This window comes from Tiliqua scincoides, chromosome 3, assembly GCF_035046505.1.
Source record: "Tiliqua scincoides isolate rTilSci1 chromosome 3, rTilSci1.hap2, whole genome shotgun sequence".
Lineage (NCBI taxonomy): Eukaryota > Metazoa > Chordata > Lepidosauria > Squamata > Scincidae > Tiliqua > Tiliqua scincoides.
Window position 1 is genome coordinate 113,450,479 of NC_089823.1, and position 27,971 is coordinate 113,478,449.

General features: G+C 39.5%; 1 protein-coding gene across 1 annotated transcript in view; it reads left to right on the forward strand.

The window, feature by feature from the left end:
* MYCBP2 (MYC binding protein 2) overlaps positions 1–27,971 on the forward strand; it is a 187,656-nt gene that overhangs the window by 90,986 nt on the left and 68,699 nt on the right. Inside the window, exons 40-55 of the mRNA XM_066618790.1 lie at positions 624–849; positions 1,697–1,815; positions 2,051–2,138; positions 2,804–2,853; positions 4,879–5,051; positions 5,157–5,301; positions 5,777–5,989; positions 10,301–10,356; positions 11,189–11,304; positions 12,456–12,553; positions 15,590–15,706; positions 17,146–17,286; positions 23,972–24,046; positions 25,002–25,226; positions 26,055–26,187; positions 27,808–27,933. Of these exons, the coding sequence (XP_066474887.1) occupies positions 624–849; positions 1,697–1,815; positions 2,051–2,138; positions 2,804–2,853; positions 4,879–5,051; positions 5,157–5,301; positions 5,777–5,989; positions 10,301–10,356; positions 11,189–11,304; positions 12,456–12,553; positions 15,590–15,706; positions 17,146–17,286; positions 23,972–24,046; positions 25,002–25,226; positions 26,055–26,187; positions 27,808–27,933 (2,101 nt within the window). The remainder of the gene's footprint in view (positions 1–623; positions 850–1,696; positions 1,816–2,050; positions 2,139–2,803; positions 2,854–4,878; positions 5,052–5,156; positions 5,302–5,776; positions 5,990–10,300; positions 10,357–11,188; positions 11,305–12,455; positions 12,554–15,589; positions 15,707–17,145; positions 17,287–23,971; positions 24,047–25,001; positions 25,227–26,054; positions 26,188–27,807; positions 27,934–27,971) is intronic.

The following is a 27,971-nucleotide window of genomic DNA, read 5'->3' on the forward strand; positions in this document are numbered from 1 at the left end:
CCTATCCACATTTTCCTGGGAGTAAGCCCCACTGATGATAATGGGACCTACTTCTGAGTAGACATGTATGGGATCAGTCCCTCAGGCGCCTGCTTTTTCACTCTGTTGCCCCTTTCCCACCCTTGCATTTACTATTGGGGGCAGGAGAAGGAGCAAGTGGCAGCTAAAGAGAGCAATGGTAGGGGAGCCTGAGTGGGCTGAGCAGGAATGCTGAGGGAGTGGGTCTGCATTTGACAGTCAGTGGAGAAACTGCAATGCCAGGAGCAGTGAGGAGAAGGAAGTTACAGGCAAATAGCTTGTCAGGCTCTCTGTTTGAGGTTCATGTGGCATCACACATTTGCTAAGCACGCAGTGGGGGAAGGGCAGCGCGTTACACCCCTCCATTGGAGCCACTGCTGCTGCACAATGTGCCTAAAACGGCCCTGACCCAGTGACCTCGCAGATAAGGCAAGGAGGTGATTTACACTTGATTTATTGGGCGAGGATTCTTGCCTTGTAGGCGAGTATCTGCGGTTAATGGTGCTGGTACATTAAACAACATAGTATAGCCTTGGGTGTGCAAAAAAAGAAAAGAGATTAAGAAAAATTAAACAGAAATTGATTGTTTTTCAATTTTTGTTCAGGTGACTTTCCCAGAATGTGTCAGATGGATGACTATAGAATTTGATGCTCAGTGTGGAACTGCTCAATCGGAGGATGTTCTGCGTTTGCTCATTCCTGCTCGGATTGTCCAGATGTCTGGGTTTGGACCAAAGCAGACTTCTGTTCATGAAAATCTTAATTCATGGATAGAATTGAAGAAATTTTCAGGATCGTCTGGATGGCCTACTATGGTCTTAGTACTGCCAGGTAAACAATGTTTAAAAATAAAGAGTGTGTAGTGCTTGGTCAAGATTGAACTAAACTAGTAGGTCTGTTTCTGGCCCCTGTTCAAGGTGCTAGTTTTGACTTAAAACCCTGTACGGCTTGGGACCAGGATATTTGAGGAACCACCTTCTGTCTTACAAACTGACAGGCCCCTAAGATCAGCAGGTGGTACCCTGATGTGCGATTAATGGTAACAAAGAGCAGGTCATTCTCTATGGCACTGTCTTTATTATGGAAGTTCCTCACCAAAGGATTAAAAACTTCCCTCTCTCTGTTAGCCTTCTGGCAAGGGCTGAAGACTTCTCTGTCTGACCTTCCTTTCTTAATAAGTTTCTTGGGAGTTTGGTGATTTAATTTTTTTAATACTCTTTATCCAATAAATAATATTGGCATCTCACTGGTTTTTTTCCTCTACATTGTATATCACTTTGAGCACTCTATTTATTCAGAGGAAAAGGAGCATCGTGTCCTATTATGAGTAATAGATTCAGTCACCCTGAGAATGAAATCATGTGGGGGTTAACTACATTTGCATAAAGAAAAATTTGGTGTTGTGATTTTTTCAGTTCACTTTCAGTGAAAGAGCACATGCTATAGAAAGGTCTCATAAGAATACTTGGTTTTCTGTGATAGAAGTTTCTGTGCCAGATTAGTAGACAAACAGATTACTAATTGTCTAGATTACTAATTGGACAGATTAAGTGAATAACTGGAAAATAGCAGGGTGGGTTTTCTGTGTTACTTACATAAGGGATACATATATCAGTCCATTTATTTGTAGGGTGAGTTGTGTATTTCCTACTTTACTAAATCTATTATTTCATCTTAGGTAATGAAGCGCTCTTCTCATTAGAAACCGCATCAGACTATGTCAAAGATGAGAAGGCTACTTTCTATGGTTTCAAGTGTTTTGCAGTTGGCTATGAATTTTGTCCAAGTCCTGATGAGGTGAGATTCTTTTAAGTATTGAAAATCTGTCAAAGGACCATTTAACCTACCTGAAGATTGAATGCGTCCTGGTTTTGTTTTAACCTAAATGGTCTATTTTGTTGCATTCTGTTTGTTTGGTTGCATTGTTGCTTGATTTAAACTGATTAAAGATATAAAGGTTGATTTTGCATTCAGATAGGGAAGTGGACCCCTTAAAGCCAAGTAAAAATTTGTTTGTTGTATTTATTTTAAGGGTATCATTCAGCTTGAGAAAGAGCTGGCCAATCTAGGAGGAGCATGTGCTGCAGCTTTGATGAAAAAAGATCTGGCGCTTCCCATTGGTATGTCTCTCTTGTAGTTTATTGGGGGCTTCAGCACAGGATCACAGTATATGTTGGGATAGGATGCAGTGTTAAAGATCATGGTCACAATCCAGAGAACATTTTAGACTTTCTCAAGGGCTTAGGCACACCCAGCAGGAGTTCTTTCTTCTTTGTAAAGCAGCTTGAGATGCTATGTCGCAAAGTGCTTTTGGACTCTCTCAGGCTTCAGTAGTGATTTGTCATGGAGCTGCTGTTTTGATTAAGTGAAACAGCTACTTGTATATTTCTCTGGATTGGGACCCATAGCTATATAGTCTTTCAATCACCTCAAGGTGATTTAAAGTGAATTTTTAAAATTGCAACTTACTACAAGTGCACAATATTTTGATGATATTATCTTGCTGTTTATTAAGTGCTGTTTACTCTTTGTACCTTGACCTAGCAGGACTAAGAAAATAATTGACATTTAATTCTGAGGAGCGTTGCCTCTGTAGCTTACAGTGGGCCCTCCTTATCTGCGGGTTTCACACCCACGGATTTGACTCTGACAACTAGAAATGAGATTTGTGCAACAACCAGTTATTTAATTCAATTCATGTGGTGGCAAAGGAGAAAATTGAACAACTTCTTTAGACTTCTTGCTGCACTTTGATCTCATGGCACTGTGTTCTGTTTGTGAACAGGCAATGAATTTGAAGAAGATCTTGAGATACTAGAAGAGGCTGCTCTGCAGGTACGCATTGGCTGCTGCCTTGCAAGATCAACATTCTATAGTACATTAAGCTGCAGAAAACTGTTGGAAGACTTAATTTTATTTGCTTTTATTTTTATGCTTTGCTGTTTTTATTGTGTTTTTATTATGGATGTGAGCCACCTTGATTTGCAAAAGAAAGTCAGGGTAGAAATCATTTATAATAAAAAATATATTAGTGTAGCTTTGATAGAATCTGGGAGTTTGAAGCAAGAAATTAGTATAACTGATAGTTTGTTTTTTCTCTTATTCATGTAAACAGCCTATATATTGCATGAAGCAGGAAAGTTGCTATCTTATTTTAAGTATACTCTGAATGCAAAATGGCCAATGAAGCCATTTCTGTCCAACTTTGCATATATGCAACGGGGACCAAATGTGGGCTGGGCAAAAATGGGTTAAACCAGGAAACCTATGATAATTCTGGAATAGCCTAAAAAATGAAGGAGATAATGGAATTAAGTTAGACAATCCTGACTTGACCATCTCTTGTTGTTATCTTGGATGAAATAAAATTTCATGATTACATGTATAATCTGCCATTTTTCCATTTTCCTAAAGGGGAAATATACCCCCCTTTAATTTTCAAACAATCCTGTGAGGAAGGTTAGGGTAAAAGTTGGTGACTGGCCCAGGGTCACATAATGAAGTTGGTTGCTGAGAAAGCACTGCACTGACTATCTACACCAGCCAGATCAAACCACTTGGATGTTTGCTCATGCAGATCTAGGTTTCTGTTTTTCCAGAATGACCTATGAGTTTGGACTGCATTTGACAAATTACATGGTGGCCCTCATTATCCGTGAGGATTCTGTTCGAGGAACATCTGCAGATAACGAAATCCACAGTGCTCCCATTGGGTCTGGAGGCTGTTCTGAGAGCCTGAGAAAAGCTTCCTGTTTTTCAGCCAAAAACTGGAAGCCATGCTTTTCTGCCATCTGGAGGCCCTCGGAAGGATCTGTATATGCAACTGGAACACCGCTCCAGTTGGGTTCAGAGGGCTACATGGCCCATCCTGTGGGTTTGGAACCCACAGGTATTGAAATCCACTTGTACCAAACCCACAGATATGAAGGGCTGCTTGTATAACTAAGAACCTGTCCTTTAGGCACCACCCAGTGTTTTCCGTTTACCAGAGAGAAACCTTTTATGATCATTTTTTACATATCTCTGATTTTCTCTACCCTCTTTTCCTCTCATGACTTATCTAGCTTTTTGAGTCATTCATTTATAAGGTGCTCTTTATTCTAATCCTGAGATAAAATGATTCCTTCAAAGGTGGTGGCTTATTCTTGGAGATGCTTCTTGAAGGAAATATTCCAGTTATATGGCTTTTGTTTTATTTTGTTTTTGTTTTGAAGAATGGTACCTTTTCTCTTGCCAGCTTTTTGAGATATAGCTTCTAGTCTAAGGAGGTAAATTTTGTGTTTAGATATTAAACCTTTTTACAATTTGATTTCGTTTGTTTTAATTTAGAAATTATAATGTTCCTTAATGCAGCTAATTGATTTTTGTAAATGTTATCATACGCTTTAGGGCAGTGGTTCTCAAACTTTTTAGCACAGAGACCCACTTTTAGAGTGACAATCTGTTAGGATCCACTGGGAAGTGATGTCATTCATGTTGTTGTTTTACTTAGCTCTGTATCTAAACATTCCAGCTTAGAAGCAAAGCAGAACACAGACTTGGCTTCTTCTCCAACCATACAGCCCCCCCCCTTCCAGCATTCCATCTTCCCACCTAATCAGGGCACGGCAGCATGCCTCTCTCCCACCGGAAGCCTGCCCTGCCCAGCAGCTCTGTACCCTGTATTTTCATCTCTGTGTTTTCAATGGCGGCTGAGCTAGGTGCTATGCAACCAATCTAAAATTGGCTCGCGATCCAGCTAGTGGGTCCCAACCCACATTTTGGGAAAGACTGCTTGAGGGCATTTTGATGGGGGGGATGGGACATCTGTTCTAAATGCATTTAGATGCTAAACATTTAAATTTTCTCATCCCTGACCAGGTTTGTAAATCTCACTCAGGCATCCTGGGGAAAGGCTTAGCATTGTCTCATTCACCAACCATCTTGGAGGCACTAGAAGGAAATCTCCCTCTGCAAGTTCAAAGCAATGAACAGTCATTTTTGGAGGATTTCATTTCCTGTGTGACGGGATCAAGTGGTGGACGACTTGCAAGGTATTTTAATTCCTTCAGATATGTCCATGGCTTTTGTTACGTATCTTTCATTTTGGGTAGATCATTTTTTAAGGATCCTGAAAGGATTTTATCCTTCCTCTGTAGGTGGCTTCAGCCAGATTCATATGCAGATCCCCAGAAAACATCTTTGATTTTGAATAAAGATGACATCCGATGTGGTTGGCCAACCATTATTACCGTGCAGACAAAAGACCAGTATGGTGAAGTTGTACATGTGCCTAATATGAAGGTAAAGGTTCATGAAATAAAAAGTCATTTTTATATTTCTCAATGACCTTTTTAATATAGCTTATTAGACAGGGTGGCCTATCCATGAGACTACCTGAAACATTCATGTGGAGCAGCATGATTGGAGGGGCAGTGAATGTACAAGCCTCCCAGCTGTTTGTCTGCCACTCTCTTCTGCTGGCTGCTGGAGCAGCAAACTACTCCACAGGTGCTCTGATCCAATTCCAACTTGCTGGGAGCAAGGCAATTTGGACCCTGCCCACTCACCTCTTCCATGTACTTACACTGATTGCTTCATGCAGCCTCCCCACTTTTGTTACATTAATGAAAATTGATTTTCTGTTAGTTTCTTTTGATTAGTTAAAAGACATTGTGCAAAAGAATTGGCCATTCCACAATGAGATGTTTTGGTGTTGTTAGAGCTAGCTGTTTTTGCCTTCTTATTAAGTCTCACTGTTCTTACTGTAATTTGGCAGGTGGAAGTCAAGGCTATTCCTGTTTCCCAGAAAAAAACTTCTTTGCAGCAAGAACAGGCAAAAAAACTCCAACGTATACCAGGTAGTCCAGCAAGTTCTGCTGCTTCTAATAGTGACTTGACCTTTGGAGGACTTCCTTCTCCAAAATTGGATGCTTCGTATGAGCCAATGATAGTGAAGGAAGCTCGCTATATTGCTATTACAATGATGAAGGTAATTTGTTGTTACTTAAATTGAAGCTTAATCCCTTAAAAACAGAGGTGTCCCTATTAAAAAAAATAGTGCTTATCTGGAAACAGGAGCATAATCTGTGATAGATGGGGTGGTATTCCTTGAAGACACAGAATCACAGGTTAGTAGTGCTCTTGACTTTGGCTAGCCAGGTGACCAAGAGTGCATTTTTCTCAGTTCAGCTCTGTCCATCCCTAGATAAGTCAAACTATGGCTTTGGTGACATCTTAGGAGTATTTTCTGGACTACTGCAGTATATACATGGGGCTCCCTCTGAAAAGTGTTTTGAAACTGCAGCTGGTCTAAAATGCTATTGTCAGGCTGCTGAAAGAATGGAGGTTTTCAGCATGCCAGTCCATTGACTCCCTGGCCATTTCTGGTCACAATTTGAGTGTTGGTTTTTGACCCCTAAAACCCAAAATAGTTTTGGACTTGGGCTATCTGAAGTACCACCATCTCCCATATGAACTTGCCCAAGTAGTAAAACCTGACAGAGAGGCTCTTCTCGGCATCACATCAACATGTGATATGTGTGTGACTGGGATGTTGCCTCATCTGTGGCCACGTTCAGGTGTGGAGCTCCCTCAGGAGCAGCACACCTCCCAGTGAGTTTTTGCTTCCAGATGAAGAAGAGACAGCTGTCTGATGTGCTGTGTTAATGCTCTTTTTTACCCCAGTTCTGCAAAGCAGTGAGGATATCGACTTTTTTCTAAACTGGTGTTCTTTTTTTTTTTTTACTACTGTAAAGGGTTTTTATCTGCAGTTTTTATTGCTATTATTTCACTTTTACAATTTTGTTTTACTGTTTTTATGTGATGATCTAGGTTATGATATAGTTCCCAAACTTGGGTGAGGACCCACTAATAGGTAATGACCAGATTTTGGGTGGGTTGCCAAAGGGTAATGGAAAGATCGGATGACTAATTGCCTCAAGCCCTGAGACTATTCAAAAAATCAGATACTGTAGCTGGTAATTACCCTGCAAAGAGCTCAGCTCCTGCAGTTTGCAAGCATGTGTGAATATAGGGAGATAAATGTTTGAGGGTCTTTTTTCTGGTTGTTACTTATAAATAAATAAAATATTTCTTTCTAGATCTCCTTTTTAAAATGTCTGGTAAGCCTAGGTAGGTCCGGATAGTGTTTAGAAAAGTGGGTCCCTTTTCTAAAAGTTTGGGAACCACTGGTATAGGTTATTTTCTTGTTATCACATATGAGCTACCTGACATTTTAATATAAAATGGAAAGAGGAGATATATCATAGACACATGCCTGTAAGCCAACTTCATAGATAAGTCGAAGGGAAGCTTTTGAGCAAAAAATCATGGAATTTTATATGACCCTTGGATAAGTGGGGGGAGTAAAACTGAGGGGTGTGTGAAATTCTTTGAAAATCACTTACCAGGAATTGTTCTGAAGGAGCAGCATAAAGAGGAGAAAAAAGGAGCCATTTTAGCTTCTTCTCCAAAGGGAGATAAAGGTGCTTATGTAGGCTTTGTTGTAGGCTTTGTTGGAGTACTGTGCTACAGTTCCATAGCAGCCAACCTCATACAGACTACAATTTCCATAAGTGCCTTCGCTTCTCTTCCTGTTTGGAGAAGAAGCTAAAATGGCTACCTATTTTGTTGTTGCCTCTGAATAATTACTGGTAAGTAAAATTACTCCTTTTTTCTTCCCCCTCCCATGTATTGCGTCTCAGCCCAGTCCCACCCCCACCTCACCAGGCAGCTCCTCTCAGAAACTTCATTCACTGTATTGATCTGTGTATATGTCAACGCAGGTTTTTAGTAATGAATTTCTGACTTGTACATGAGTGTATACAGCAGTGTTTCTCAAACTGTGGTTTGCCAGCCAATTTCAGATGGATCTCCATTCATTGCAATATTTTATTTTTAATATATTAGTCTTGATGCTCCTGTGGTATGTGACTGCATTTGGGGAAATGTTACAGACCTGTGCTTTTAACAAGCTACTATGTATATGCTTTTAACAATGATAGTAAATGAGACTTACTCCTGGTAAGTGTGGGTAGGAATGTAGCCTAGGATTGTAAAAATTTTTTCCCTGCTTGATGATATCACTTCTGATCATGACATCAGTTCCAGTGTGTCCTGACATATTGTCATTCTAAAAAGTGGGTCCCAGTGCTAAATGTGTGAGAACGACTGATATATGGTAAATATCTGTAACAACAATGCCATTAATGCATTTAAATTTGAGAGTGAAGGGAGCTTCAAGACTAGCCAGAAAGGAGCAGAGCTTATAATAAACTTTATTTATAATAATAAACTTTATTTTTATCCCACCCTTCTCCCCAAAGGGACCCAGGGCAGCTTAATGATGATGCTTATGATGTTATCTTTCTTTAGTCTTGGTATATACCATGGATACTCTCCTATAAGATGAGAAATTTCTGCCAATAAATCAAGTGGAAATCATTTCCTCATCTTATTTGCTGGTCACTCAGGGATCAGGGCTGTTCAGGCAGGCAGCCAGGGAGAGCAAGAGGACAATGCAGAGGGCTATTTGTCTCCAGGGCAAAAATTAACCTTTTCAGTTCTCCTGAAACAAAAGTAAGCGAGGGCTCGAGGCTTCCATTTAAATCAAGAATCAAGATTCTTTGGCAGAATCACACCCAACCTTTCTGTACCATTTTGCAAATGTTTTGCAAAATGCTTTGCACCATTTTGCAAATGTTTGTCGAGGTCTGGTTTTGAAAACACCAGAATGTAATCCTCATATCCATCTGAAACAAAGTCCGAGGCTACAAGTCAACACACCATTACTTAAGAATGACACCCATGGAAAGCAATGGGTCTGCTTCTAAGTAAATCAGGTTGCAGATATGTTTAGCTGTACTTACTCATTCTCTTTCCTTGTTGCTTGTCTCTCTGCTGTGAATTGAATTGCACATTCCCAGTTATGTGTTATATGTCTATATGTAGAACCTCTGGCTTAACACATTAGGTTTCTTAAAGGATTCCATTAATGGTTTTACTGGTATGTTGTTTAAGGTATACTTCCTCTGATAATGTTTACCAAAAGGTTGTGAAGACCAGAATTAAAAAAAGTTAATGAATAAAAATGTATTCTATGATCTTTTACTAAATTTTTAATAGAGGCTGTATAGTTTTAAGGTAACAATTACTGGTAAGTTATTTTTCAGAATCTGGCCTTGGGTAAAATCAGACAAAATTATAGTCAGACAACCTCCTAAGTTTAAAAAAAACAAAACCCAACTTATCTGAGGGTCATAGAAAATTCCATGATTTTTGGCTCAAAACCTGCCCTCAACTTATCTGTGAGATTGACTTATACTCAAGTATCTATGGTATTTCTCTGTGGGTATAAAGAACCCCCAATTCCCTATAGAAAATTCCTTGCATGTAAAAGGAGTATTATAGAGGTTATCGTGTGATACCTTTTAGCTCATTTCATGACTAGAAGTTACTCTGGTAGCCCTGTTTAAAAGACAAAAACTTTATTGAAGTGAGTTTATATGATACATCTGCTACCTCCTTACAAAACGATTTTTGAGAGCCCAATCATACCAGGCATTGTCGAAACTCATGTTTCAGTAGTGCAGTGGCCTTTCCTCTGTTGTGTTATTCAGGACAATCAGATCACCACCAAGAGTGGCAAGCAGCAGCATGTTAGCAGCCTGCAATTATGCCCTGGCGCCAGTAAATTGGTGTAGGGACCAGGCATGGGTTGATAGAATGAAGCAAGGAGGGATGTATGTTGAGGGAACAAAGGCAGTGGTTAGCAGCAGCAGCAGCTCTGCTAGTTCCTCTTTTCGGCCTAAATCCACTTCCCTTGGTCCACTTGGAGTTGTGCGAGCAAAAGAACTGGCTCAGGTCTGAGTAGACCTATTGGGGAAGTGGAGAGTTATCCCATGGTAGGGGAACAAATGTTCCCTCTGGGATAAGGGAACAAATGCAGCCTCTGGGACTGCTCTTTCCATGCAGGATACAGCATACACTTTGTTGGTGCTCCTGCATCTGGGGGCGGGAGTGAGGTAGGATTGTGCTGTGAGCCAATGTTTATCTATATTTTCAGCAGATAGACCAAGGGAAAGGCATCTTATCACTTCATTCCATAGTTGCTGGTCACCTTCAATAGAGTTCAGATAGAAAAACATGTTAAATACAATAGTTGTCCAATGAATTCCTTCCCTATCTAGATTATTCCTTCATCCAGGATCAGTAACTTCATAGTTTCAGTTTGTCTCCCTCATACTCTGAAACTGAAGATGTGGCTGTCAGATGAAATTTAATATGTTTCTTGCTTTTATAGGTGTATGAAAATTATTCATTTGAAGAGTTGCGTTTTGCTTCACCAACACCAAAGAGGTAATAATTCTGAATAAAATAAATTTAAAATTACCTTGTATGTACGATATATTAGTGCTTTAGAGATTGATTTTTACATGTGCATTTGACTTATTGTAGAACTATAGTTAACATTCTTATCAAAGATTTCAGTGCTTCAGAAAGCACTTTATCTAGGCGAAGAGAGTTAAAATTTGACTTTTTCTTTAATCTTCAGAAAGAGTTGTACATTTCATAGTCCTGTGGCTAGTTAATAATCTAAATCAGGGGTGTCAAACTCGTTTCATACCGAGGGCCGAATGGCATTCATGATGCCTGCTGAGGGTTGGAAGTGATGTCATTAGGCAGGAAGTACCGTCATTAAACAGGTCATAACCAAAAATAAGCATTTTTTCTCACTTAGGAATTCGTTAGCTGCAAATGACAGAAGAGAAAACACACAAATCTTTATCATATTTCAAGATATGGGAGAGCGCAATTTTCATATGTGTTGCGCTTTCAGCAGTAACACCTCAGCACTGTTCAGCAGCTGAGAGCCTGAGGGCCGAATAAAAAACTTCCGTGGGCCACATCTGGCCCCCGGGGCCTTATGTTTGACACCCCTGATCTAAATCAACTTTTGCGTTTTTCTAGTGGAAAGTTTCTAATTGAAATTGGAAACACTTTGTAAAGATGCATCAGGCAGAGAAAAATAGGATTGCACAGTGCATTGAAATACTTGGGCAAAGGAGTTTATTTTGTCTTGCTTTGATTTTCAGCTTGGTATTTAACCATATTGAACTGAATTAGCTGAAGATATGAATAAATAAGTGATTTGTAGTGTATTGTAATTTCAGTATCTTTTGTTTTCTAGACCAAGCGAGAACATGTTGATAAGAGTCAACAATGATGGTACTTACTGTGCTAACTGGACTCCAGGAGCAGTCGGTCTCTACACCATTCATGTTACAATTGACAGCATTGAAATAGGTATTTAAAAATCATCACCTTTGTACAATCTCAGAGTTCAATATCCATAGCAGTGTGCCAAAACTTAATAGAGAACTTTTATTAAGATTCACAATAAAGATTAGGGAACAAAGACAATTCTTTCAAAAATCCCTTTTAAATTAAAATTGAAAATAATAACAACAGAAATTAGGCAGGACAAATAAATGGAAAAGTGTGTAAAATTGACAAGGGACTGGATTCAAAGAAACATAAGCAGAAGATAGGTTGGGGAAGGAGACTTTCTGGCCCCCTTCTTCCCCCAAATGCTGTTTCTGAGGCTCTGGTGAATCTTGAACAGGTTGGCATGTAGACCTGCTTTGGGAAACATGAATCTGTGGAAATCAGGAGGAGGGTCTCTTGCGCAGACAGAGCTCCGACTCCTTGCATGGGTGGAGTCCATTCTCATTTGAGAGCAAATGGCCTATACAAATTCTTTACACAAGATTGTTCCCTATGTAACCTATCATCGATCTCTGGAATTCATGTTCTAGATATAATTTAGGTTCTTGGCAAAGAATGATCTCAGTTAATGCATGTCTTCCAAAGAGTCAACTGACAAGAAGTTTAATGGAAGAGTGGTAACATTTCTATCTTCTTGAACATACAGGAGATTGTTTGGCATGCTTTTATGTTCTCTAATTTCTGTAATAATGGTTTAAATTCTAGTATCTTTAAATTCAGTTTTATGACTGAATTCTTCTGATTTATGACTGGAACGAATCTACCAGGAAAGTTCCAGCCTTATTCCTCTTCTTTTTAGGGGCCATTTACACAATTTCTTCAAGGGCGTGTAAGAAAAACAAAATATGACTCTTGAATCTGGATAGCTTAGAAGATAGGTTCAGTTTTGAAAATATTAGTTTTTCTCCTTAACTTCATTAAGAAAATGCCGTGTTTTGGGTTTAAAAAAAATCAAAGAGTTATATTCTTCCAAACAAAGGAATTTAGCAGGTTATCTTATTGAGAATATATTTATGCCATATAGCACTTTAACAATATAGAATTTTACAGTATAATACTGCATTGCAAAGAACAGAAATGCAACAACCCATTTGTATGAACTCACTTTCAAGAAGTCATCTGGATTCCTTATTTATGCTATGTACTTCATAACATCCCTTAATTTACAGATGCTGGACTGGAAGTAAAAGTAAAAGATCCTCCAAAAGGAATGATACCACCAGGAACACAGTTGGTAAAACCAAAAGCAGAGCCCTTGCCCAATAAGGTACAAGAACTCAAGTTCTGTATTTAGGATTGAAATTGCATTAGCATTTGTAAATACAAATGCTATATTAGTTAATTTTCATATTAGTTAATAATAATACAAATGCTATATTAGTTAATACTTTGAGGCCATAGCTCAGATGTTAAGCACAGGTTTCATCCCTGACATATTACGTTTAAAAAAAGTGTCTAAGAAAAGGTAGCAGAACTGGGAAAAACTACTTCCAGTCAGACTTTATAATATTTAACAAGATGAGTCAGTAGTTTGACTCTAAGGCAGCTTTACATGTTTATGTGCTGAAGGAAAACTGCCAAACAGTTTAAAGAGAGAGATTTTTTTTACCTTACTGAGATATGATACCGATTACACAAAGTTTTGAATCCCATGCTTCATTGTTTACACAGCCTTTATTAATCCAAACTGTGACCATTTATGAGGGTCCGGGAAGGTTCACGTCCCGGTTTTTAATCAATTTGCATGTGTAGTCAGTTGTCATATTTTGTAATGTTCCTCTTAGTACCTGTATTCCATAGCACAGTGATTGTGACCTGCTGCAGATGCCCCTATTTCAGACACATGCCTCTGGTTCTTCATAGGATTACATATTCATTAATCAGTTAATTAGGAAGCTTGATAGGACTGTGTGGATCCATAGCAGAGCACACAATTTGGTCTTTTACCTAGATACAGAATAATTATTGCTGTTCTGTCATAGTTCTAAACCAAGAAATATTATTTCCTACCTCAGATATTTTAAGTTGCAACTAATGCCACTATGTAATGTAAGACAGTATTTCTCAAATCATAGGTTGTGATCCCATGTGTGCTGGACCACAACATGATGTTCCCTATAGCACCGCAATGTTGTATTGGAAGCCCCCACCAGTGTGCATCAGTTAAGCCATTTTTGCCCAGCGTTGCATATACGCAACAAGAGTCAAATGTGTACACCTGTGGGCTGGGCAGAAATGGGTTAAAAGAAGTCTTTCACACAAAGGAATAATTTACTATACTAAGTTGACTGAACCAAATATAGTTCTCTGTTAAGCCTACGTAGGTGTCCATTTCTTATGAAACAGGGAATATGTGGCTGCTCTTACTGATATTTCCCACCGGCAGAATATTCTTGATGAGCATTTGTTCAGCTTGAACTGGTCTTGGTCTGGTCTATTCTACATTTCTGGATTAGTCAGTAATTCTCTTATGCCCCACAAGGAGTCTGAGGGCCTAATCCTATCCAGCTTTTCAGCATTGTTGCCACTGTACCAGTGGAGAGTTTGTGCTGCATCCTGCATTGGGAGAAAGTCACAGAGGCCTCCTCAAAGTAAGGGAATGTTCACCTTATCTTGGGACTGCATTGCAGTTGCATCAGTGCTGGAAAGTTGGATATATTGGACCCTCAGAGAGACTTTGATTTCTGTCACACAACCTACTGCTTTTTTTAATGGAATTGTCTTTTAACCAAATAAACTAAAATCATTTCAACATATACTCTCATATTAAATTAGAAACATCTTTTTATTTCTTTGGCTGCAGCCTCATTACTTGGATCCTAAAATGGCACAATGTCTCTTCTCTCCCCACCCTCCTCATTGTATATCCTGAAAAGATGTTTATGAAGTTAGGAAACCTTACAAAATACAGACGGTCACCCATGGATTCGGAACCTGCAGATTTGATTGTCCACAGGTTCCAAACCTGTGGGTGGGTCCAGCCTGTACCTTCTGGAGGCGATGGGAGCAGCACTCGATCACATCTGTAGGAACTTCTAAGGACAGAGGTTGCCTCCTGGCCCTCAAAGCCTTCTGAGGTCTCTGGAAGGCCAAAAATAGTTACTTCGGGGTTTTCAGCCAAAATGATCAGGTTTGGACCTGATCGCAGGTCCAGTCTGTGATCAGGTTTGGGGGGCTGAAATCTGAAGATTCAGTCATCCACAGATTTCAGTATTTGTGGGAGAGCCAGAAACAGAACCCTTGTGAATAATGAGGGCTGCCCTGTAGTGTGGAATGTGTTGTAGATGGCTGCAGCTAGAGGGGGAACATCAAGAACACATTCTCATAGGTGACGGAAGTTCCTTCTATGCTTCATTGAATCCCAGCCTGTGGCATTTGTGTATGTTAAGAAAGCTTAGGTATGCTGATCTAGGGATCAGCTCTGTTCCGCTTATCTCACTTGGTGCTTTTGTTTTTCTACCAAAATAGTGAGAATGCATAATGATTTGGAAAAAGGAGTGTGGTTAGAAGTTACAAGCTTTTAGAAGTATAACTGTACAGGTGACTCCTCTTTATCTGCAGATTCGAGACCTGCTGATTAACCCACCACAGGTCCTGAACCGGCAACTGAGGACCCACTGAGTCTCCTGGATGCCACCGCAACCTATGTGCATGCAGTCTCTATAGGCGTCAGAAGACCCCCCTGGAGGTGTTTAAAGGGCACTTCTGGTTTAAAACCAGAAGTGCCCTTTAAGCACCTCTGGGGGCCTTTTGGAGACCTGTGAAGTCTTCCTAGGCCTCAAAACATCTTCTGGACGTGATAGGAGCAGTGCTCTGGTTGTGTTCGGGCATCTCAGTGCCCTGGGTTTCGGCATCCTTGGCAGTTCCAGGAACAGAACCTCTGCAAATGCCAAGGAACCACCTGTAATCATTTAGAACTAAAGCATCTCATCTTAACAGTTAAAGAATTCCTGGTGTCCTGTTCACTAGGATTCATTCAATTCGTTAGATGATGGTACAGCTACTAATTTATAGGGCCTATGCTGGATAGATTTTTAGTGGTACCACCACCTAATCCAGTTTACTGTGGCCCCTGTTTATATAGTATATAAACAATGTTTAGGTTGAGATTATTTTTCTTTATGGAAACTAAATTTCTGGATAGAATTTCTATCATGGAAAATTTAACAGCAGACTACAGCTGTTAGAAGGCTTTCACTTGGGTGCTGTAGGATTTCATAATCTGTAGCTATATCTTTATACTCCCTTTTTAAAAGACGCTTTTCCAGGTTTCTCTGCCTTACTGTCTCTTTGCTTCTCTTAGGTTCGCAAATTTGTGGCCAAGGACAGTGCAGGGCTGCGTATCCGTAGTCACCCTTCCCTTCAGAGTGAGCAGATAGGCATAGTAAAAGTCAATGGATCCATTACTTTTATTGATGAGGTAACTTGCAAGAAATATATATTAAATTGTCAGTTATGTATGCAGGCCAGAATCCAAAGACTCCCGCCCCCCCCCCCCAACTACTTTTAACAAGGCCAGTAAGTTTTGGACTTGTGCTTCTGGACAGCAGCTATATGGCACATTTCTTTGGAATTGTTTATTGTTTCAAAAGCAATTTGTGTTAAAGAATGGTGCTGTGCTCTTTGAAGGAAAAAAAAGTCTGAAATCCCATAGGGTGCATAAGTGCCACTGGATGTGCCTCCCATAGTTCTTTGGATCTTGGCCACAATATTTAGGTAGATGGGCATAAATGGCATCAGGCTGTATTATTAACCAGCCATTTTGCTTTCTGTGTTGCTTTAAACCCACGCTACAGACTGCGAGATTGCTTTTTGGAGAAATTGAGGTAGATATTTCTGATTGTGTTGACATTTCTAAAATCTGCTGGTTATTAAAACATGAAATAAAACTGAACTGAATAATTCCAAGTCATTAAGTTTCTGGAAAAAGCTACAGGAAGTCTGAATGTTTCTATTTTATATAACTAGAACATTTTATAGTAAAAAGTCAAGTTTGGCAGATACAATATGAAAAAGAGGCAATTCAGTTTATTATGAGCATGGCCTAGGCTTGATTTTTAGAGTATCTTTTAATCTATATATTTCCTGTCATTCTTTCACATCATAGTTCAAGTTATTTTAATAATCCAACAGTCTTATCTTTAGATGCATTCCAGGGGTGTCCAAAGTTTTTGGCAGGAGGGCCACATCGTCTCTGACACTGTGTCGGGGGCCGGGGGAGGGAAAGAATTAATTTACATTTAAAATTTGAATAAATTTACATAAGTTTACATAAATGAATATATTAAAGATGAACTTATATGAATGAATGAAGGTCTTGCAATAGCTCAAGGCCTACAAAAGGCCTTGCACAAAGCAAGGCTGGCCTTTCCTTTGCTGCCGCTACTGCATCACAGACATGAAACAACAAGCAGTCGAGGGAGCCCTCATCCCACAGCTCACACAAGAGGTCAAACAGTCGTCCTCACGCAGAGAGCAGTTGCATCAGGCCAGTGTGGGCTCCAACAAATCTCCGGAGGGCCAGAGGCTCATTGGAGACTGGGGCCTCCCTGAGGGCCACATTGAGAGGCCTCGAGGGCCGCAAGTGGCCCCAGGGCCGGGGTTTGGGCACCCCTGCATTATGCTAACAAATTATTCTGTCTCGGTACTAGTGAATCAGCTGCTTCTTCAGAACAGTGCCCCATTATATTTTGGGTCAAGTTGTTGACACAGTTCATGTTCATCATCTTAAATGTCATGAGCCTTATAAATCTTTGGTTAAATACCTTAAATTTTGAACTCTGTTATTATACCTGATCCACAGTCTTATTCTTTGTTGCCTAAGTAGCTTGTCTTGTATGTGTTGTTTCTTCTTCATAGATCCACAATGATGATGGTGTATGGCTACGGTTGAATGATGAAACAATAAGGAAATATGTTCCTAATATGAATGGCTACACTGAAGCCTGGTGTCTTTCTTTTAACCAACATCTTGGCAAGAGCCTTCTGGTTCCTGTTGATGTAAGTAAAAAGTGCTTTAGGCCAATATTACAGTGCATTCTGTCATTGCAAGCATTTTTAAAAGATTTCCATTATCTATTCATTCCATCCACGTGAGTAATTATTCCCATTAAGCAGCTTTAGAACTTTATTTCACAATAATGAAATGGAGAAATAACAAAGGGTCAGTGATCATTTATTTTCTCTAAATATGGTAATTAGCTAAGCTGAACTCCTGTCTTTAAGGTAAAGTGGTCAACATTGCCGCTTATATAATTGTACTTGACTCTTAAATAAAATATATTCAGTACTGCCTTCGTAGTTTTAGAAGATCCGTTTATATCCACATAGTGATATGCTGTTGATGGAGATAAGTATTATTTTCTTCTTTGGGGTTGTGCTGATAATGGTTTTTTGTAACAGTTTTTGGTTAAGCACTCTTAGTTGATAAACTATATTTAGTGATTTATGGTGAGAAGCCATCACCAAGGAAACATGTCTACATGCTTTTGTAAGGGTTTAAAAAAGAAAAGTAATTGTTGAGAATACACCTCTAATTTATTGGTAACTGGAAGCTTGTATAGATGTAGTGTGTCTTACCCTTTAACCATGGCATACTGGCATATTGCAAAACCTGGTTTTCAAGTTTTCATTGAGACAGAATCCTGGTTAGTGTTAACTGTCATTAACCTAAGACAGAGATGGGGTGAATTTGCATTTGAGAAGGGCAGGGATTGTGTGACCAATGGATGTATAGAGAGACGATTTGGTTACATTGAAATTAGTGAGGTATGTGTTGGCTGTGGTATTGAGAACTGAATTGGTATGTGGGAATTCTTCAGTGATGACGAAGAGAATTTTTGTTATGCTTCTAATAGTGAGGATATATCCATAATGAGTTACGTATAGGGCAAGACATGTTTTAGTACTGAACACCTCCAGAGATGTGGAGACAGACGTTGCTCTCTACATTTCCATAGTTACTTTATAGTATGTGGAAATTTCATGATGTGGCTAAACAACAGAAAAACAAAGGCTGTAATTCAGAAATCTTGTTCTTTTGTATGAGGAAAAATTTGCATGTGGGACTATGTGTAGTGATAGCATAGAAACTTGCGCTTCTGCAAGGAGCATTATATTGCTGAGTCAGTAAGTAGTGGTAGTAGTATTTATATACCGCTTTTCAACTAAAAGTTCACAAAGCGGTTTACAGAGAAAAATCAAATAACTAATGGCTCCCTGTCCCAAAAGGGCTCACAATCTAAAAAGATGCAAAAGAACACAAGCAGACAGCTACTAGAAAAGACACTGCTGGGGTGAGGTGGGCTAGTCCCCAGCTAAAAAGAGGAGCACCCACTTGAAAGAGTGCCTCTTACCCAGTTAGCAGCTCAAGGTCTATAAAAGACCTTGCACAAAGCAAGACCAACTTTTCCTTTGCTGCCACTGCTGCATCACAGATGTGAAACAGCAAGCATTGGAGGGAACCCTCATCCCACAGCTACGCAAGAAGTTGAACAGTTGGCCTTCACACTGAGAGCAGTTGCATCAGGCCAGCATGGGCTCCAGCAAGTCTCTGGAGGGCCAAAGGCTCTTTGGAGACTGGGGGCTCTCTGAGGGCCAGATGGATGGCCCCAGGGCCAGGGTTTGGGCACCCCTGTTCTGAGGCATTGTTTCTCAAACTGTGGGTTGGGACCCACTAGGTGGATCGTAAGCCAATTTCAGGTGGGTCCCCATTCATTTCAGTATTTTATTTTGAGTATATTAGACTTTTTGCCAACATGGTATGTGACTGTCTTTTGGGAGATCTGTAGTTTTAACAGGCTACAATGTATATGCTTTAATCATGATAGTCAATGGGGCTAGCTTCTGGCTAAGTGTGGATATGATTACAGTCTAGGACTGTAAAACATTTTTTCTGCTTGATGATGTCACTTCTGGCCATAACATAACTTCTGGTGCCAACAGATTACCATTCTAAAAAGTGGGTCCAGGGCTAACAACTTTGAGAACCATTGTTCTCTCAGAAGGCGTTCTGAGGGCTGGGAAGGCTGCACACAGTCCCATTGCCTCCATTTCCTTCGGAGGATTAGAAGGCCCTGAGCATAGTGGTTTTCATCATCTGTGGGTTTTGTTATCTGTGTGGGGTCCTGGAATATGAGCTCTGTGGATAATGCAGGATGCCCTGTAGTTTCATGTAAACTGAGCAGTTGGAAAATAGTGTGTACTAAACACCTTAGTGTCAGTTTTTTGTTAAATACAATTTGGAAAGGCACTTTGACAAATGTCTGCAGTTGACAATTTTTAATTCAAACGTCTGTTTCCTGGTACAAAGCATTCTGTTAAGTTCTTGTCAAGAACTGCTGGGGCTAGACTTGGGAGCCTTTCGGTATATGTTCAGCTGCCCTGTGTAGTGAGTCAGCTAAGGTTGCAAGGCAGAAGATCCGCAGGCTAATATTCAGGTCGTCTCAAGAAAATATATGCACACGTTATAGTGTTAAATTTATTGTGCTATACTTCACGCATGTACTGCATATAGTGTACACAGAAGCAGTTGCTTGACTCAGTTAAGTAGTTAATGAATTAGACCAATTGCTTGAAATGTTCCCATTGGTATCTATAGACTGCTGACGTCATTGACTTAAGGCAGTGGTTTTCAAACTGGGGTATCGTGACACCCCAGCCTGAAGGCCCTGGCCTCTTTCCACTTAAGGGGTGGGGGGAGGCAGGGAGGAGGCAGTGATGCAATCCCCAGGATTGCGCTATTCAGGACTGCTGTAGGGACTGGGATCGTGCTCCACTTTCGATCACTGCACTTTAACTTCTAACGAGCTGGGGAGCCCTGCAAGTGCTCGCGCAGGGCTCCCCGCACCCCAGGACTGCTGCTGCAGGGACTGGTGAGTGCATCTCTGCAGCCCTCCCTGCAGCCCTCCTGAGTGGCACAATCCTGAGGATCGCGTCACTGCCTTCCCCCCGCTCCCGCTGCCTCCTGCCCCCGCCAGGACTTACAGTGGTGCAAACTCTCCTAGAGAGTTTGAAAACTGCTGACTTAAGGGATCTGCAGACATCCTCAACATGTTTGTTGGGATGGTTGCGCACATCCATTCAGTTGCTTCCCTTGGATGTTTGAGTGTTGTACATCTTTTACCGTGATGTAGGAGCTCATTTAAAATTTGTGTACATTTTTTGAGACACCCTGCATGTATGCTAGTTTGGGCTGCAAGGTGTCTCTGCCCACCTAGGAAAAGCACTGGATTCATCTGACCTGTTAGTGTCTATAAAGACATATGGGTCAATCTGGAGTTCTCGTGGACAGAAGGGTGCTTTGTATATAGGGGCTCTTCATGTGTTACGTTGTAACCAGAAACAGAAAGCCTGAGCCAGTGTGCAGCTGCGCTGGGTACGCATTCCTGTGTGAATGTCAATACTGAAGTTCATTTTTACAGGTCAAAAGTCCTTGTAGCTTGATGTAGGTTGCACCTTTTTTAGATGGAACGTATGAATAATTGTACCCAGGTACAGATAGCAGTGAATTCACCCAGTACACAAATCTCAGCAGTGAATTTACCTTGGTGCACAGAACACGTATGGTTTAATGTGTGTAGCCAATTAATTGCTTGGCTGCTAGAGTGCAAGGGCTTGTTCTGTTGCCTGTCTCCCTACATGCATGCTGGATTTTTCTTCTGGCTTCGTTTCTAGGTTCTTGTGCTTCTTGCTCTGCTTCCTTTTCTTATGGCTATTAGATCCTGGCCTTTAACAGTTTTCTTATTGGTTCTTGGTCACTTGGATGTCTCTGTGACCCTTACAGTTTTGACAATAAGGCAGTGGTGGTAATTAACCTTAAGCCTTTTTCCCTTTCCTTTAAGGGCAATACTTGCTGTGAAGAAAGTTTTAGATTATATTTTTCTTCAATAGCATACTTGGAAAAAGTTGAAATATAGTTATCTTATAACAATTTCTAGAATGTCCATCATGGCTACTTTGAATATTTTGATTAAACTTTATTCCTAATTATACTTAATAGAGAGTACTTAGTTTGCCTCACTGCACCTTGCATCCCTATGGAAGTATTCCATTCTTCTGATCAGGGGACATAAACAGAAACCATGTTTAAATGTGCTACAGCCTAGATCTGATCTTACTTCTCAAATGTTAGGGGAATGAGGGCTAAAGAGCATCCAGGACATACTAATTTCAGACTTCTACTTAGTAAACCCAGGAACTTCATGAAGGAAGTGCTGAATTTTAACAAAACTGCATAGCACATTAGCCAGTGCCGATTGTGGAAAACAAGGCAAAAATGAAATATTTCAAAGCTTTGCTTCAGCTTAACACTATTCTTCAATATAGGGGTCTCTCATACCTGTGCAACCAAAAAATTATGAGTACCTTTTTACTGTAGGAATTCATAAGAATATAAATTAAAACACAGGTGTAATGATGTCTTGAACCATTCAGAAGAATGTTTTTAAGTAGTTCTGAAAGCACGAGCTGTACTATGTTAATTCTAAAATTAAAGCACTGTTCTGTAATGAAATGATTCTGTGTTGAAAAAGGCAAATGATTGTTGCTGAAATGTTTACAAGGCGTCTTCTAGAAACAGACTGAAATGACATGTAACTGATGCTTAACCCCCAAAAATAATTGAAGGTTATGTGTCTCCTTTGCAAATTTGATTTGTACAGGATAGCCCACTGTGAAATTGAAAAACGGTAGATTAAAAACTAATAACATGCAGGGTTTATCTGACAATCATGCAGAGCAGTCTTTTAATTTTAAAATATACAATTTCATAATGAAAGCTTTTTGTAGTGATAAATATGTGCATGTTCTTTAAGAGTGGCAGGTGAAAGATTATATGCTAGAACAAATGGGGGAGTACTAAGTTTCATTTGGTATATTGCACAACTGCCTTCCACCTGCTGTTTTCATTGCTTTTTACGTAATCCATGTCACAAGAATAATTGAAACAAACATTTGAAAGAGCGCTATTGAAAATCTATTTTGATGTTGTTTTATGTGTGAAAAGTCTGCATTATAACCTTATATTTCATTTTTTCTATTTAATATAATAAACTAAATTTTATAGAACTTATTCTTACAAATGTTATGTTTTTAGTTGTGTGCAAAATTTTATATTTTTGTCCCATTTGAACAAAAAGGTCATCAGCCACCTGATTTGGGTATGCGTATTGGATGCATTACAAATCAAAGGCCAGGGTCCAGACAACCACATGCATAAGAGGAAAGTGTTTCAACTCACAGAAGAATCATGGTAGTGGTGGTGGTTTTTGCTTCGCAGTTGCAGCTGTCCTCTTTCATTGAATTCTGCTCTGGAAGATCCCCTGATCTAATTATAGCTTATTAGGGGGCATGAGAAGTTTCATTGGGAGGCGATCATAAAGCCTGGATACATGCCTGACACAGCCCTTTGGATCCCATCCCAGATGAATGTTCTGTTCACATTTTTCCAAAGCTACATGTAGGACTAACAGCTCAATCTTATTCACACTTTCCTGGGAGTAAGCCCCACTGACTGTAATGGGACTTACTTCTGAGTAGACATGCATAGGATTGAACTGTAAACTGGCTTGGGTGGTAAAGCTTATCAGTAAACAATTATATATTTGGAGAACAATTGCATATGACCTTAAGTGTCAGCTTATAGCCAAATGAAAACTTATTTTTTGAAAGCCAAATTACTTATTTTGAGTGTGTTGTTTACTGTTTAAGCTTTCTTAAATTGTTTTAGTTAATTTCATTTTTCAGAAATAAGATCAGGAAATAGATGATATAGTTCTTTGTTACAAGTTAAGTAATGGCACTGTCGTGGTTTAACTCAACCCAGGGCTGCTCTCTGGAACTTATTTTTAATTCCAGGGTAGTGTGGGGGGATTCCAGTATACCTTCAGAAATCAGTTATAGGATACTCAGACTTCTAGATAGCAGATTAGAATAATTCTGCCATTAATTCATCAGGCTCTTCTATAAATAGAATTATTTCTAATTACTGCATGGAGAAAGTATGTGAAGTAGAAAACTATTGGAATTATATTCGTTAATGATATAAACTAATATTTCTTCATTTTAAAATCCGACAGTACTAAAACTTGCTTCAACCCACCAAGATCAGTGTATTTAAATAAGGTTATCATTTTTCATATTTCATGATAAGGCAAACACATTGTTCTTAAATGAACGTTCTTCAGCACTCTGCTGTTTCATATACCAATGTATTCTGTTTTATGGCATTAAGACTGTGTCTAGTTTCTAAATTTTTCCAATTAGGAATAGGTGGCTGAATGTCCCTTTTCAATATTTTTCCGTATTAAAAATAAAATCTTCACAAAGTGGCAGACTATCTTTCATAAAACAAATCTGGCTTGTGATAGGACTAATATTCTCATTCAGACTGGAGAATGGGGATTGTCTTGCACAAATTGCATTAAGCTCTATTAATGTATCTTTTCTATTCAGTGAATGGCATGACACACTACATCATTTAGAGCTTTTAGTATAAGCTGTTTTGTCTTCAACCGATTTTCCCTTGATGGGCTCCGTTTGACTTAATTTTAAGACTTTTTTGTGAAGAGGCGAATATTAGAAGGATGCAGAAAAACAAAATTGCTATCTGGCTTTAATTTCTTCTGCTCATGTATTAATGTTCCAATTCTCTGTTGATATTTTGTCTGTCTCAAACTTTACATAGAATGTCTTTAATGCTAGCCAAGGCGTCAGGGATTTGGACTTATTTTCATGGACTTCCAAACCTTTTTCCTCTCAGGTGAGTTTAATACTGTTAGGATCAGCCTCTTGTGCATTTGCATGTATTTAACTTCTGTGTATTCAAATCGGTAATTTCAATCTTTCTAACTCCAGGGAACTCTTTTCACAGTGACTTCTACCAAGGAATGTGTATGCATTGTTGGATACTCTGGGACATATTCTAGGGCTCATTTGCATGAACTGGTTCTGTCGGAACCGGTTATCTGGTCCTGAGAGTGCACCCTAGAACACACCCAAAACCTTCCTGTAGGGAAAAATTGGTAGGGATGGGCAATCTGTCGTTCACAAAGATTGTCTACTGCTTTGTGAACTTTTTTGTTGAGTGATGGTCTATAAATTCTTAATAATAATATTACTGTTTGTTCATTTAGGAATCCCTAAGAAGTTTCTGAGGAACTTCAGGGATTCCCAGAACACAACTGGAAAAAAAATATGACCTTTTAATCATCTAAGTCACCTTGTTTGTCTGATAACACAATCAGTTCACAATAGTTACATCCCAAAATTCTATAGGGAGCTCATCTCTGATTATGTTGTATTTCAAGGTAACTGTGATATTAGATCTCTCCTCCAATCATGTTCCATCCCCCTGTTATATTGCATACTCCTGCATGGTTGTTTGTACAAGGTTGTCTCTGAAATGAAGTGGAGAATTGCTTGTGTGATGCTTCCAATCCTTTATGTTGCAGATGTGTTCCTTTTTTTGTTTTATGAACATTTCTATAGCAAATACTTGCTTTGTGTCCAGGAGTAATTCAGTGAATACTGGAAGCTCAGTTATTATTTTATGAAGCCTATATTTTAATAAATGTTAAGTTATTTAGGGTGAGACCTTAGCTGCTGCAGGTTTAACAAAGAGGTAGCGTTAGCCAAAAAGTAAAAAGGCTTTATTAACAGGAGTATTTTGTGTTTGTTTTGTTTTGTTTTTTGGTTTTTTGTTCTAATATTTTCAGGAGTCTAGATCTAATGCAGATGACTTTTTCAAAGACCTAAACTCACACTGCACTCAGGAAGCAGTTATGCAGGAGCCAGATATGCCGTTCCTTCGTGGTGGGCCTGGAGTGTATAAGGTAGTGAAGACTGGTCCCTCAGGTCACAACGTCAGAAGCTGTCCCAACCTTAGAGGTATCCCAATTGGAATGTTAGTTCTGGGAAACAAAGTCAAGGCAGTGGGCGAGGTATGGATCCTTGTAGCTTTGGTTATTATCTTCATAGATAATAGTTTATAATAGTAGCAATTGTAAGAAAAGGTTTGCTTTTCCTCCCTGAGTTGCAAATTGTTAATCTTTGAAGGTTGGTTTGTGTTGTAATTACAAAAATGCAAGTCAGTTTTACCTTGATTTTATATTTCAGTAACTGACATGAATAAAACTTCATTATTCTTTCTATATGTCTGTTTCTAGAACACTGTTGCTTCGTCAAAGAATGACCTGTTTAACTGTGTTTGCAAATGATTTTCTAGAGATACAACAGAGCTCTAAGATTATCTAATTTCTTGGTGTTGATTCAGCTGCTGCATGCAGTGATCATGCTTTGGTGCTCTTCTATTGCAATGGGCTTGAGGATGTAGTGTGTCATGCTATTTTTTTTCAAACAGCTTAAGGGTTCTTATAGCAACTTTGTGAATATTAAATACCTAGTGTCATTTTCAGGCTCTCTGTCAGGCTATCTCTGTTTCATGCTTTAAAAAGATCCAGTCTTTGCATACTGTTGGCTAGAAAATGCTATGTTATGATTGGGAACTCTTGGATGCTTCAAATATTCCTTTCCTAAACATAATCCAATCTTAACATATTGAAAATACTAATCATCTTAACATGGCTCATGAATGTGATTTTTTTCCATCTTTATTATTTGGAATAATAACTTGAAGAATGTCTATTGCCTTTCCATGACATAAAAGAGGCTCTATTGCACATATGGAAGCATATCTCTGCATCTCACTGGTGAATGATTTGAAAAGTAAATTAAATGTACCTTTTTATGTGCGTATGTATGTGTACCAGGTTACTAATTCTGAAGGGACATGGGTGCAGATGGATAAGAACACCATGGTAGAGTTCTGTGAAAGTGATGAAGGTGAAGCATGGTCCTTGGCTAGAGACAGAGGTGGAAATCAATATCTCCGGCATGAAGAGGGCAAGTTCTCAGTTTTTCAAAGCTATCTGTTCCAAGTGCTATCTGTTCCAAGGTTTCAGGTGACATAATATGAAATAACGAAAGGCTTAAAAAATAAAATGTCTGGTATTTGTCAATGTTATTTATTTTACAAGATGAGATTCTTTCAGAATACACATATAACTCTTCACTCTTTTTTGAGCTGTAGTCAAGCAGGCACTACTTGGTGAATCTTCGCATGTGACAGGTCAAGTTATTTAATTGAGGATTCAACCAAAGTCATGGTTTGGAAGCCAAGCTTGATGTCTGTCCTGAGAAGGCAGTTCATGCAGGCAGGGGTGGTTTGGAAAGGAGTAAATAACCATACTCTGGGGATAGGGATGAGCTCAGTGATACAGCACATGCTTTGCGTGCACAAGGTCCCAGTTTTAACTTTAGTTAATTTCCATGTAGGGCTGAGAGAGATTTCTGTGTGAAATGGTGGAGGTTCACTGCTACTATAGACGATACTGGGCTAGGTGGATCAGTGGTCTGGCTTTGCATAATTCAGCTTCGTGTGTGCTGGCAGCACCAAGGAACAAGGAGAATTCTGTTAAGGCAGGAATAAATAGAAATGTGGTGAAGTTTTGAATTGGGAGTGCACAGGCAAATGTCTATTAAATTGGCAGATAGAAGAAATGTACATGGAATTGGGGAAGGATAGTAGCCAGTCGCATAGAGATGGATGAAGCAAGTAAGAAGGCTGTTGAAGTTTACAAACACTTTACCAAATCTGTGGTTTTCAAAGGCAGCTTAGGAAACATTGAACATTTTCAAGAGAACTTCAGAAGGTTTCTGAAGAAATAACTTCTGCATTGAGACTCTGTTGCAGCTGGTGGTCTGCACTCCAGTCATGTTTTTTGTCACATGACAATTTTGATTGCCATGGATATTTGAGTTCTTCATGATACAATAAAACTGTTAATATGTATATAAAGCAGAACTCTTACATTTGTGATGTTAACATTTTAAGTGCTAATTTTAAAAGTGGTATCTCACATTAATGTAGGTGATGCATATCAAAAATAGTGAAACTCTTATTACATTGAGAGTTTGGTTGTGATCCACGAGGGGACTGAAAGCAGGGTATTTCCACTTAAGAGGAGTGACCCTGCAACGGTGACAGCAATGGTGCTGCAGGGATTGCACCACCACCATGACCAAGGTTTTTTTTTTACATACCTGGGGGTAGTGCTAGTCTTCAGCACGGTGTCTGCGGACCTCCCCTATGCTTCTATCTCCAATTGCAACTTGGTTGTGGTTTTGTGATTGCACTTGTGGTTTTGTGATTGTAACCTGGAAGTGGGTCACAAATGGAGATAAGAATTGTTAGGAGCAGCAGGGAGGCTGTCGGGGCTCCCAGCCTCCCCGCAGCCTGCCTAAGGCCAGCGCTACCCCACAGGTATGTAAAGAAGCCCCGTGGCCATTGCCACCCACTGCAAAGACCTAAAAGATTCTCAACTCCTCTGCTTTAGGTCATTACTAAGTTACTCTTGAGTAAGTGCCTTAGGAACTAGAACATCTTTGTGTGCTATATTTGAACTTTTATTCACATTTCAAATATGCACATTAAGTTCTGAAGCAGTTTATTTTGCATTACAGAGCAAGTTCTTCTAGATCAAAATGGTCAAACTCCTCCACCGAGCCCTTTTTCTCTGCAGACTTTCAATAAAGGGACAGCTTGTAGTAACGGACAAGGATTTGACTATGGCCTAGGAAATAACAAAGGTAAATTCATATCAATTTTTGTTTCACTGCTTTTTACT